General features: G+C 40.2%; 1 protein-coding gene across 1 annotated transcript in view; it reads right to left on the bottom strand.

Annotated features, from left to right (window-relative positions):
• Positions 1 to 14,693, bottom strand: part of sif (still life) — a 468,396-nt gene that overhangs the window by 399,129 nt on the left and 54,574 nt on the right. Inside the window, exon 3 of the mRNA XM_072303597.1 lies at positions 5,031 to 5,206. Within this exon, the coding sequence (XP_072159698.1) occupies positions 5,031 to 5,140 (110 nt within the window). The 5' untranslated portion in view covers positions 5,141 to 5,206. The remainder of the gene's footprint in view (positions 1 to 5,030; positions 5,207 to 14,693) is intronic.

Consider the following 14,693-nt stretch of genomic DNA (forward strand, 5'->3'; position numbering starts at 1 on the left):
GATATAAGGAGAGGAGCCTTTAACCCTCTGTGGCATGGTGTTGCGTTTTTGTAACAACACATTTTTTGGATTTTTAATAATTGATTTTTCCCCTCTTGCATGATTTTGCAAATTTTCATCAGTGTTTTGTTATTTGGAAAATACTCTATTACGAGAGATTTTGAAGAAAAAAACTTTTCTTTGCGCCGCAGCAAAGACGTATTCGGGCCTCGTTTTTTAATTTGTCTGCTGAATCTAAATGGAACTGCATTGTCACTAGCAGCATAAAGCGGAGCATTGCGAGTTCACGTCTCGCGCTATCGCGCCTTCAATTTCGCAAAATGCAACATGGACATCCATCAAGCACGAATAGTTGTATCTCCGCGCCGTCATCAATGCGCATCCTTTATTCCTTTCCTCCGCAGTATTTTTTTATTGCGCTTGTTTCCATTTTACTTCCTGCAAGCGTGAATAGCTATTTCACGTGAACTCTGAATGTTAATCTTTTCGATTTAAATTAAAGACTGCAATGCAACTTTAATATAATTATGATTATTCACAGTAAAAGGGACCTCAATCGACAAAAAATCACAAGTAAGTTACTAATATCAGATCATGAAAGGAGTGTTTAACAATTGTTGGGAGAGGAAAAACACCCAAATATGTCAAACCAGACCGGAAAATGGTAATTTGCAGTTTTCTATGAAAAAACGTAGTTTTGAGTTGTTAAATTGTATCTTTTATGTTCGGAGCACAAAACTGCTGGACTATATTCAGACTGCACGTTTGATTTTGACGCAAGTATGAAGTTAACCACTTACAATAATTTACTCTTCAAGACACTGAGGAGAGTTTTCCGTTGCAGAATCGAATTTTGCGACCCAATCTGATAAAAAAAAACGCACCTTTGATAATGGAGGATTCGCAAGAAAAAAAATATATTTCTTCATCTGAGGATGCTCCATGGGCCAAGTGCCAAGTATTTTTAAAGTGAGGAAATTGATCGGTTTCTGCCGTCATCAAGAGACATTTCCCGTTTGAACAAATGTATTTTGACGGATCAAATAATTTTGTCTCATCTTCTCCGATGATCGTTCAATTTGAAAAGCAAAGACATCCTCGTGCTCCGTTTGCTAGGTAGTTTCCGCCAAAAACGAAATTCATCAAAATTCAACAGCTGCCGGCTGATTGTTGAAATTGATAGACAAAGCTATCAAGCGACAGGGCGTGGTGATCGCTCAAAAAGCTGCGCGTTGATCACGGCGCAGTGATACAACTATTTGAACTTGATGGATGTCCGTGTTGCGTGTGCAAAATTGAAGGCGCTATGGCGCGAGGCGTGAACTCTCAGTGCTTCTCCCTCTTCTAATAGTAAGGTATCGCTCCTATTCGGGAGATTTAAAAAATGTATCTCTCATGTTCGGCTGTGTCCCTCGCGTTGCTACTGAGGCACCACCAGATATAGGGCAAATGGATACAAACATAATATGGAAACAGAGCAAGAGAAACCTTGGGGTGTTTCTTTTTTTTTAATTTAACAAGAGCTCAGATCTTGTTCGCACATACTATGCTATGATGTGTCCAAATCAATTGAATACGATTTTCATACGTCATTTTCCTTTGGCATGACAGTTTTGCACAACGGAAAACTCTGCCTTTTGTTTTCTTCCCTTCTTTCTTTTTTTCCTATTGGCTTATATTCCGTCAAGACCTACAGCTGTCGATAGACTAGATTTATTGTCCGTTAGACATCAAGGGATTTAGACACATCTATGCTCCAGCGGACTGATTGTTGAAATTGATAGACAAGGCGATGGACAAAGAAGACATAGGGAATATAGAACGATCTTATTGGTTGAAATGATTAGTTCCTATAGACTAAGGGAGAAAATGAAGGACTGACCACAGGATCTCTTTCGGGTTGCCGTTAGTTTGTCTATTATCTACCTTCCTTGTCCATTGCAACCACCCGCTTCCACCAATAGGATCCCTGGATCCCCCCATATCTCTTTTGTCTTCTTTGTCTATAGCTTTGTCTATTAATTTCAACTACCAGCCCGCTGCAAAATTTTCCAATTTGCCTCCATAGGCTGCGGCCTTTCTTCCTATGGCCGTTCCAGACTGTGCAAAATTTGTCAACATTGTGAAACGGTGGGCATAGAGAGCCCGGTGTGAGTGAGTCAAAACTGTTGGATTCGAAGCCGAGCCCGGGAATAAGTGAAATGCAATTTGGGATGAGCACGGCGCGGTGTTGCCGAATCACAAGTTAAAATACTTGATAAATTTACATGGACGCAAAGGGGGAATTTAGGGGGGTTTGGCCATTTGACAATCTTTGCAGGGCGTGATGCACGACGGCGCAGGGACAAAAACGTTGACTGCAAGACTGAGAACGAGGGTGATTTGTGATCCGAGATCCCTGCGTTGCTGGTCCGAACGGGAAAATCACAAAATTTCAGACGAGATACTTGTAATGATGAAGTGTAAGTTTTGATACTTCAAATAATTGGATTTTTCCAGAATGGGTCAGTTGCGCCTTGCGCTATGGTCACAGAATCGTGTTATGATGCTTGATTCTTATAGATCAGCTAAAAACAAAAAGATCTGTCTCAACAGCAAGTTTCTACGTTCAATATTAACCGAAACATCGCGCTTTGAAAAATCGGTTTATGACGTCATCCACGCGTTAGTACATACCATGTTATGCACTACCGCGGTGGATGACGTCGAAAACCCGACTTTTCAAAGGACGATATCTCGGTTAATATTCGACATTGAAAGTTGCTGTTTGGACAGATCTTATTATTTTTGGCTAATCTAAAAGAATCAAGCATCAAAACAGGATCTTGTTACCAGCGCAACTGGCCCATTGGATTTTCCAAAATGGGTCAGTTCCGCTTTGCGCCGGTCACAGAATAAATTGTGTTTTGATGCTCGATTCTTATAGATCAGCTAGAAACAAAAAGATCTGTTTCAACAGCAAGTTTCTATGTTCAATATTAACCGAAACATTGCGCTTTGAAAAATTCGGTTTAAGACGTCATCGATCGCGGTATAGTGGCACCTTTGGTTTCTTCCACCTTGCTTTCATCAATTAGTAAGTCACAAATTTTTACTGGTTACTCAACGTGTAACTCGGATGAAAGCAAGGTTGAAGAAACCATGGGTGTCACTATCGCAGTGGATGACGTAATTAAACGAATTTTTCAAAGCGGAATATTTCGGTTAATTTTTAACGTAGAGTGCTGCTGTTTGGGTATTGCGCGAGTCCTTTTCAACGTGGAATTTTGGTTAAGAAACATGTATCAGTATGCTTTTCATACACTGAAAAAAAAAAAACTCCGGCCGTGGAAACCGTACTTTCGAGCCACATAGACGTACCGTTTGCATTCCGGGCTCAGCTGCCGAAAGTTCCGGTTGTAGCACCCGGAGCAATCGAATCTTTACGGCTCCAGCACCCGGAACTTTCGGTCTCTGAGCCCGGAACGGACGGTATGTCCATATAGCCCGTAACTTTTTCTTTTTGTAGTGTACCTTTTCTACTTTGCCGTGCTACGGAAAAATTCCGCATGAACATTTGAGAGTTGCCAAATTTCCAACGATAAAATGTTTCTTTTGGAAGAAATCTATGGATATTTTTCTTTGAAATTTTCAGGGATTTAGGTGAAATTGCGAACAAAATTATCTAAAAAATTGGAGGAAAAACGTTTACTTAATTTTCCCGAAAATTTGTGATTTATTTAAGGAAATTTGGCAACGCTTGAAGGCTCATACGGCGTTTTTACGGGGTTTTATCTCAACGCCGTCGATGAGACAATGTGCAACTGCGCACGCGCCCGAGTGTGATTTCAGCGGTAATCTCAATCTTCGGCCATCAAGTCGAAGCGATTCTGTCGAAGGCGTTCTGAGCAACTATTCCACCTCAGAAGTATTGCACAGTATCAAACGTAATTGAAGGCGCACCAATGGACAAACCGGACCACCGGACCCGCATAAAACAAGCATTGAAAACTCACAACGTCTCAATTAAGGTATTAACGATTTCAATCTTACCGTGGATAATGAGAAAATGTGCAACTACGCATGCGCAAGCGGACTGATTATTGAAATTAATAAACAAGGCGATAGACAAAGAAGACATAGGGGACATGGAACGATCCTATTGGTGGAAACGGGTGGTTATTATAAACTAAGGGGGTAAATGATGGACTAACTACCAGGTCTCTCTCGGGTTGCCGTTAGTTAGTCTATCACTTACCTCCTTTGTCTATTACAACCACCCGCTTCCATCGATAGGATCGGTTTATTTTCAGTTTGTCTTCTTTGTCTATACCTTATTGTCTATCAATGTCAATAATCAGCCCGCAGAGTGTGATTTCAGCGGTAATCCTGATTTTCTGCCAAATCGAAGCGCGATACGTCCTATTTTCTGTGCCTTTTTAACATAAAATAGGCATTTATACACTTACAACGTTGCAAAATTAAGGTATGACGGGTTTTATCTCAACGCCGTCGATGAGACAATGTGCAACTGCGCACGCGCCCGAGTGTGATTTCAGCGGTAATCTCGATCTTCGGCCATCAAGTCGAAGCGATTCTGTCGAAGGCGCTCTGAGCAACTATTCCACCTCAGAAGTATTGCACAGTATCAAACGTAATTGAAGGCGCACCAATGTACGTATGTTTTACTGGTATCGTTTATCTCTTTGTCCTACTCTACCGTGCTAAGGAAAAACGCCTTATGAACATTCGAGAGTTGCCACATTTCCTGCGATAAAAAGTTTGTTTTTGAGGGAAATTATTCATACTTTTCCTTAAAATTTTTACTTTATTTGGATCAAATTACGAACGAAATTCTCTGAAAAAATCGAAAGAAAAATGTTTATATATATTCCCATAAATTTGTGATTTATCAAAGGAAATTTGGCAACGCCTGGAGGCTCATACGGCGTTTTTCCTTAGCACGGCAGTACTGCTTTATTCTCCGATTTTGAAAACATGGAGATTTGAAAGTAGTCGTGGAGGTAATTTGGCGGAAGCGGATGATTTACCTGAGCAAATGGCCGTCCCTGCGTCTGGACGTTTGCCACGGGGAGTCCTCGTATCTGTAGGCTTTCCTTATCAGCGGGGCGCAAGAGCAGGCACTCAATTTATTGCCCATGCCGGCGCCGCGTCACCAGTTCGCGTCCATCGTGTTGGCCCCGCCGCCTCCGCTCCGCACCGACCCCTGCAAAACACCATCGCACATCAGATATTCACATTCCGTATAAATTCCCGAAATCCCTCTCCCAAACTTCCACAGAACATCAATGATCCCATTTCCCGGAACTAGTTCCGAATTCCGGAACTTTTGAGATTTTCCTAAATTTTGCCCGGAACTTTTGACAATTCCGACATTTTCCGGATCTTTTGCATTTTTCGACCCCTGCAAAACACCATCGCACATCAGATATTCAAATTCCGCATAAATTCCCGAAATCCCTCTCCCAAACTCCCAGAGACAGTGCTTCCGTTTCCCGGAACCAGTTCCATATTCCGGAACTTTTGAGATTTTTCCTGGAACTTTTAAAATTCCAGAAATTTTCCGGAATTTTCTCGGAACTTCTGAAAAATTCTTAAAGGAATCCCGGAACTTTTGACGGTCATAGAGTGGGAAAAATTGGAACAAAAAAGTTCTGAATCCCGGAAGTTTTGACAGATATGGAAAAGATGCACTGAGAGAACTCCTACTATTACCATTCACAACATCACCGAAACACGTGACAATGGGTCAGTTGCGCTGGTCACAGAAGCGTGTTTTCATGCTTGATTCTTGTAGATTGGCAAAAAAAATAAGATTTATTAAAATTCCTGGAAGATCATCTCTCGAAAGTCTCGATTTCGAAAATTTGAAACTTACGGTTCTCTTATTCGCTACGCCGCGCCGGAGTAAATGAGACATTTAGAACCAAACCCAGCAATCTCCATTGCCCTGTGTAAAAATTGTGCGAAATAATTTTAATATGGTAAGAACCAGAAAGCCTCCACGTTCATGTTTTTTCGTGCATGTTTTGTTATCAAGCGAGGAAATTTGTGAAATTTGTAAAACAGCCAGACGCCTTAGTTGTTTATAAGCCATAGCTTTCACTCAGTATTTGGAGTCTCGAAACACAGCCAAAATAAATCTAGCAACCTTGTTAAAGGCGTTCATTTCGAGCGCTATTCTCCTCACTCACTGAAATTAAGCAATATCCTAGAATATTCTCTGGAGATCTAAAAAAGTCTATTCTCTGAACCAGCAAGCGTGACACCGAGCCGGTGGAGAACAAGGAAAAGTACGACATTTCAGTGCCTTGTTTCGGCCACTAATAGAATTGGCATTGGCTCCATATTGCGGAGCATTACTGACGTTCCTCACAGTAATAGTTTGAAGAGCACATCAAGAAAATTACCAAAACTTCTTGCCATCTAATTTTATAAAGAAATGGCACGGTTTATATGAAGGCTTCACTCGGCGATTCTCAAAATTATTAAGCTTTGGTGTACGTAGTTATCTCAATTTAGTCTTTTCCCCTAAGGGCATATTTTTTCTGAATCCATTTCACACTGAAAAAAAGTATGGTAACACTTACTATATTACGTGTACTTGATTTTTTACACAGTGATAATATTTTGTAAAAATTACCAGAATTATAGTAAATTCACCAGAACTCTGGTGATACTTACCATAATAATGGTAAATGCTACCATAAAGTCTGATGTTTCTTACCATACTCATATCACTGTGTCAGAGTATGTAAAATCTACGATATTTTTTCAGTGCACATTTTCAGTGAGCCAGCCCCTCTCTAAAAAAACGGCAAAAATTCTTTATTTTTTAAATAAAAATAAAACATGGTCTCTGATTTTAAAAAAAAATTAGCTTGATTTATATTTTTGTTTATCTATTTTATCGTAATATTTTTTCGTCAAGTGACAGCATTATTGCTTGAACTCAAATATTTTGTTTTTGTTCATTCTAAGAAACGTAATTCGATCATACATTAAAAATTTTCTTCGAAAAAAAATTGTTTTGAGCCATGAAAAATTCTTCGATTGAAGACAATTTTTTGTAAACTAAAAAGTTGCTTTAAAAACATTTGTTCCGGCGGCGGCAACACAGAAATAACGATGGCATCGATCACTATCGAACTAAGTGCAGTTAAACAAACTGTACAGGAATGTTGGAATCAATGGGTTGAACAACCACGACGATGGAAAAAAGTGATGCCGGCTTGCCGCTGAATTTGCGCCGAATTTCTTTAAACGGGAAACGATTCCTTTTTACGGTTGACGTGTCAACATCGAAGACAGGGTTGTAAGTGAAACTGAATACGAGGGGGTTGTCGTCACTCACGGCGGGCTTCTTAGTTTTATCGTTGAGAGTGTGTGTGTGTGGGTGTGCCGCGGATGTTTTATCCTCTGAGGGTGGGCACCTTCCGCATGGATATGCAGTTGCGATCCCGCGGGTTAGAGCTGCCTTATCTGCACTATTTTAATCGGAATGATAGAGTTATTTTACACGATGAGATTGTAGTGCAGCTTCGAACTCGGCACTTCTACTTACACTGAAAAAAAAGTATGATAACATCTACTAAAAGTCTGCTTGATTTTTTACACGGTAATACCATTTAGTGGAAGTAACCAGAATTATAGCAGTATTCATTAGAACTCTAGTTATACTTGCCATAGTATTATGGTAAGTATTATGGTGGTAATTAGGTTATTATGGTAGTATTATGGTAGTGCTACCATAGAGTCTGGTGTTTTTTACTATATTCGGATCATTGTGTCAGAGAATGGTAAAATCTATACCATATTTTTTTTTTCAGTGTAGCAGTGACGAGGCTTGAATGATCGATTATCGATATTTCCCCATTTGAAGCTAAGGTAAAGCATCGATTATTAAGGTGTTCGTTGCGAACACCCTGTTTATCGACCCTTTGCACAAATTTACGCTCAGAAATACGCGCTTTGGAAAGAACATGTCGTAAAAATTATAATAAAAAATCATTCTGGACAATTTGAGTTCATAGGTTGGCTTTTGGGCCCTAAGAGTTCCATGACCTACTGACCTTGGTAATTCAGGATTGCACGAAAGGTCTAAGAAAATACACGAGGATTGCACAAAAAAGGCACGAGGATTGCGTGAATAGAAACCTTAACATCTGCTGCAAAAATGCGCGGATTTAAAATGAAGTTAATTTAAGGTAGAAGTTCGGCAAAACAGAACACAGTTGGACAATAAACGCATTTGTATATTAACGCTAGTTTAGGTTAGTTTGTTGACAAGTCATCGATGTCTTACCGTCTGATGATAAATGGAGTGAAAAGATTGAATAATGGTCGTGGGTGTAAAGAACTTTCCTAACTTTTTTCGGAAAAAAATATTTATTCGGGAGAAACGAGGCAACGTTGCAATGCTCATACGGTGTCGAAACATAACATAGGCCTTTTAAGCTCCATTATTCGATGCCGCGATTATTCTAATGCGAGTTCGAATAACCGCGCCAAAAACAAAGCGGCCGGCATTAAACGTATATTAGCGCCTGCAAGACTTTCAGAATACTTCTCGCATTGCGCCAAACGCAGTGCAGTCGGTCAGTTGGCGTGAAACGCACATTAGCGCCTACAAGACTATAGGAATGCTGTAGGACTACGTGTAATCATTCTTAACTTTCTGCTCCAGTTTTTACCATAATTAGAGGGAAAATATGCATCCTTATTGTAACAATTCAGAAACTCGGATGATATTTAATTTTTTTTGTTGCATTAAAAGAAAATAGAACGAAAGAAAATATCGCGTCGAAATTTTCGATACTTTTATTTGAGATCAGTTATGTAAATTCCCGAAAACTTTTTAGAAAAACTGGGTGTAGCTTTTTAAAAACATGTATTAAAGATAGAACATAAAATTGGTGCATAACGTAGCAATCAGGGATAAACGTACGCTTTCTTCTGGGTGCACCCGTCGGCTTTTGAATCCATTTATGTCTTAAAACTTAAACATAGCTGTTCTACGATTTTTTACGTGAAGTTTTTTTCCAATAGTTGGCGGCCGCATAGTTCACTTTTTAAATGTCTATGAAAGTTCTCTAGGCCATTGGTGCTACGAGGGCTTTCCATAGAGACAGTGAGGAGAGAATGAACATTCTTCCGCGTTGTAGTTATCAACCACAAACTACCAAGGTTGCCAGATTAACGCTTCCTCGTTGAATTTTGAATATTTGTGGTTAACATGTGAGTTTTCAGTACCAGAAAAATTCGCGCAATCCTATACATCTCCATAAAAGGTAAAAAAGGGGCAATTGCGCAATCTCATCGCAGCCTCTCCTTCAACCGCTTATTTTTAGGGTCGTTCCCTCGCCGTAATGTGTACTTGAACTAAACATGTAATATTTCACCGGATTGCAAAACACAATGCGAGTCATAAACACACAAACCAATAAAAAACGGATGTCGCGTGGCTTAACTTTCAGTAATTAAGGCTTAAGTATCAGCGATGCTTTTAAAATGTGACCTGTTCTACCTCACGTCGCAGTCGTCACAGCTCCGTGGCTAATCAAACGCCTTCAATCAATTGCGTATGCAATACGGACATCCGCACAGCACGAATAATTGCATCCAGGATCAAGGCGCTATGACTTGCGATTCATTCTTTATCAAGTGACATATCGCATACATCGAGTCCAGTAGACAAGAACTGAGTTTTTTGGAAAATAAGGGGCGGTTTGTCACGGAATTTCTTTATCACATCTCATACGAAAAATGTTTCGTTTCAGAATTCTAATTTCGATAAACTGTATCAGCTTTAATTCTCATTTCCGACCAAGAAAGTCAAAGTTTCTGCAAAAATAATAATTTTTAATTTTGATTTTTAACAACCTGCCCTCTCTTGAATTCAAAATGGAATCAAATTTCTCGTTGGTTCCCTCTCACATTTCCAATTGGACGTATTTTTGCCAAACGGAACTATGTGCATTATGCTTATCATGCCTTAATGCACATAGTTCCTTGTGGCAGAAATACGTCCAATTAGTGAAATTAGTTCAGAGAGAGGGAACAACCGCATGGTGATACCTAAGGAGTTTTTCCAAGCAAATTTAACGAGCACACCCCTTTATTTGCCAAGAAATTTGGTGCCTTTGGTTAGACCTGATCAATTTTTACTTGTTGCTCCATGACCTGACTTCGTGATTCTACCATTTACGAAAGGGAATCTAATTATGTGGAACTTTTCCCTCAACATTTCCAACGTAAGGGCCGTATGGTCGCTTCGATTGAGCGAGCCACTTTGCCTCCATGAAAAACCTTGGCTATGATTCAAAAATGTAAATACGGTTGACTCATATAAGGATCTGTAACTCGTAAAAATAAGTGGACAGTCGAAAATCATAAAACAAGTTCGGTATATTTTGAAAAATAATTCGGAAAGATTTGTAGTATAGCTATTTATGTGCACAGACAAAAAAACGTATATTAATTTACTTTATTCAGTGCCGTGGCGTGCTTTGCAACGTATCGATTGATCTGCTATTTAAATCTGTGGAAAATAATCGATCAACAGGGTGTTCGCAACAGAAAAACTCAAAAATCGATTCTCTACCACAGTTTCAAATCGAGAAATATCGATAACTAATCATTCACGCCTCGCCAATACTTTATTTACTAAAATTAGAGTCCCTTTATACTGAAAGTCAAGACAATGTGAATCCATTTCTGATTGGTTCCCGTATTTTAGGCCTTCGCAGTGTCACAAACGGGAGTAAAGATTACATTTTCACCGATTGCAAAGATTATAATCTGGAATGGACCAGGGAATTACGGGTTCGGCAAGGAACAAACGGTATGAGAGAAGGAACGGAGAAAGGAATTAGAGAATGGGCCGATCAAAGATTACGAAAAACGTTCAATTTCTGTAAACTTTATTCTCGTTTGTGACTCCATGAGGGGGTGTTGTCTTGACTCTCAGTATAAAGGGACTCTAACTCAAATGACATTTAGTATGTGTCAAATTAGATGATTAAAACGCAGCTAAGTTTAAATATCCGTACAAATTTCGAGAACTTCAACACCGTTCAATAAGTAAATAGCTAGTCAGAGTGTGACGAAAATGTGATCACATTCTGTACGCGATGTAGTCAAATTGCGCCGTGATGAATAAGTGCGAAACACTGATCGACACAGCCGTTCGAGAGGGGACCATCCGACTTGGCAACAATGTCGGGGGTCGTAATTCGAAATGAACGGGATTTAAAACGTCGCTGCGTACAGCTTGACAGGGCTCAACGGAGACGCGATTCGCTTTAACGGGCGGAGCCGCGCAGGGTCACGGGTTCGGCCCTTTCCCCCGAATTCGGGATCCGGCGCGCCGCACAGTAGTGGATGAAGTCAATAGGAGAGTTCGGATAAAATTTGGAAACTTTAAACGCTTATACGTCCGATTATGCAAAAATTTGAGGTTCCAAAAGCGGTTCCATACAGTGGCGTGGCGTGCTTTGCGATATATCAATTGTTATGCCATTTAAACTCATGAAAAAGGATCGATAATCAGGGTGTTCGCAGCGAACACCCTAATAATCGATTCTTTACCATAGTTTCAAATGGAGAAATATCGATAATCGATCATTCGCGCCTCGCCACTGGTTCCATAGGTTTCCTCGTGAACTTTTCTTCTAGAAGCACCCCTTAAAATTTAAATTTTGACGAAAGAAACACCCCCTACTCTTCCCCCATGCCTTTCCACAAGTAGTATTTTTCACTGCAATTTATTTCCATGACCGAGGAAAGGTATTACATACCACGTACCTCAATGATAGGTTTAGTTTATTAATTTATCATACGTTTGTTTATATTTATGTCATTTAAACTTTTTCAACATAGCCAATTGACACCTTTGTGATAGTCGAAAAACAAGGAGGAAAAAACGGGAAACAAGGCTAAATTACACAATCAATAAAAACCGAGACGTTTTGACTCAAAACTGAGTCATTTTCAGTCGGAAATACAATGAAAATTTTAAAGAAAACGATGAAAACCTGAGCCCTTCAAGGTGGTGGCTGGGATCCATGTAGGGCTCAGGTTTTCATCGTTGTTTTACATTTTTATTGTATTTCCGACTGAAAATGACTCAGTTTTGAAACAAAACGTCTCGGTTTTTATCAATTGTGTATTTTAGCCTTGTTCCCCGTCCCCCCTTGTTTTTCCACTGTTACCATTGTCTCGGGCTGCTCTTAAAAATTTGTATCTACCTTTATAATATCGGTAGTGATGTCAAATTGTATTATTGGACGTATTTCTACCAAACAGACCTATGTGGAGGTGAGAAATATGGGGTGTGCTCTAGAAAGCTGCATATGAAGCAATGTAAAATTGGGCGTGATTCCTTTTGAAGAATTGGAAGAGCGGGATTTTACATTCTATCAAACAGACCTATGTGCCAACTGAATGCGAGATTCATGAGCCGCGGACATGGCACGAGAGCGTTGTGGACAGGGCTCATGAGTTAAAGCGCCCCGACGACGATTACCCCCTCCACCCGGGCTCGATCATTGCCGCTGACGTCATTGGCACTTTATTATTCTCATTCACTCTTGCGCAAAGAGAACTGACGAGCACATTCCATATTTCTCACCTCCACATAGGTCTGTTTGGTATAAATACGTCCAATTGTAAAAAAAAAGAAGATAATCCACCAAAATTCTCAGTTTTAGTAAAAAAATTTATCTCTGACCACGTTACAAGACCATATTAAATCGACGCCATCCAGGCCATCCACTGTGCGCCAGGCCGTATACGACAAGTGCTTCGGGCTGTAATCCCTCAAAGTGGAGACGGATGCGGAGGAAAACAGAAATTAAGCTGTCTTTAAACGCGAGGGCGAGGGCCTCCATCAAAATCGCTTTTGATTACTGGAAACTCTGCGTCACTGCCGGCCTCGATTTAAATCAAGAGGCGCTCTCGTTTGATAGTTCGTCGTTCCCCTGACGAAAGGACGTCAGTACACGTCAAAGTTGCAAAAGTCCCACTGCATTTTTAATCCGGTCAAAGGCAGTGGCGTGGCAAGCTTGCGATCTATCGAATGATCTGTCATTTAAACTTACTCTGGAAAAAAAAACACATTGGATCTAGACTCCAGACTCTTGAAAACATCGACAAGAAAAAGAACTCTTGATTCAATCAGATCTAAGCTTAAATCAAAAGGAAATCCGCTCAAATTAGGTGGGATGGTTCTTGATGTAAACTTAAATCTAATTGAATCAGGAGTATTTTTTCTGGTCGATGTTTTTAAGAGTCTGGATTCTAGATCCAATGTGTTTTTTTCCAGTGTATATGGACCCTGGTAAAAATTGACGATAAGAGCTGCGTTTCAAAATACCATAGGAATTCTTATAGCCGGCTAAAGAAGGCTACAGGAAATCATATAGCTGGCTGTAGAATGCGGAGAAAATCATACGGCCGGGCTATACGAAGCGATAAAAAATTATGCAGCCGGGCTATAGTTCCTATCACCGGGCTTTACACTTTATCGCCTGGCTGATGCTTTTTCGCCATCGGCTATAAAAGGCTATAAGAAATTGTGTAGAAATTCTTCTGCTTTGTAAATCCTTAAGTTTGTACGGAATCACCGTAATATTTACAAAACGCACATTATATTTTCCTTCACTACACATTTTTTTTCATTAATTAAAATGAGAATAATCCATACAGGATGTGCAAACATTTCAAAATCATGAGTTGAATAACGCTGATTCCGCCAGATTAAATACACAAGCGGACACAAAGCGGAGTGGCGACGCACTGGCGCCTACAAACCTAACAGGGATACTTCACGCATTGCGCAACGCGTGAAGTATCCCTGTTAGGTTTGTAGGCGCCAATGCGCGTTTCGCGCTGGCTGCCCGCCTGCCGCACCGCAGCGTGCCACCGCGCTTGAAGCAACTATTTCACACAAGAGGTATTGCACAGTATCATCCGAAACTGAAGGCGCTCTAATATATTAGTAATGGCAGGCATCCATCAAAAGTACGGAGCTTTCCTTGTAAAATAAATCAAGAAACTACGGGTCAAAAAGAGAGCAATATTCCAAAAACTCACTAAGTCCTAGCATCCGTAATTAGTAACGTTTAGCATGCACTTTATCGCCTGGCTGTTACTTAATCGCCATCGACTATGAAAGGCCATAAGAAATTGTGCAGCCGGCTATAGAAGCTATTGAAATCTCCCAGCCGGCTGTAGGTCCATGGTGTTTTGGAACACAGATTCTACTGCCAATTTTTACCAGGGGAAGATGATTGATAAACAGGGTGTTCGCAGCGAACACCTTAATAATCGATTCTTTGCTCTAGGTTTAAAATACATGCCAATCAATATATTGCAATTCACGCCACGCCACTGGTCAAAGAAGAGGTATCGATAAGGGTCTTTTTGGGCCCACCCTGGCTAAATTGCCTCAACTCTACGATTTTTTGTCCATCGACAGTTTATATTTGGACTGCGTTTAGTAGGGAGGAACCAAGTCACATCATCTGTTGCCAACATTAACTGGCCAATTTAATTTTTTACAAGGGAACGTTTGTGCATGCGGATTCCTTTGAAAATGTTAAGGAATTTGCTTTGCCATGTGCAGAAAATTTGTTTTGTTTGTGTTGTCACGTCAATCAAAAGTTGTATTTCTTGTTAATTTTATCCTTTCC

Source organism: Bemisia tabaci, chromosome 8, assembly GCF_918797505.1.
Source record: "Bemisia tabaci chromosome 8, PGI_BMITA_v3".
Lineage (NCBI taxonomy): Eukaryota > Metazoa > Arthropoda > Insecta > Hemiptera > Aleyrodidae > Bemisia > Bemisia tabaci.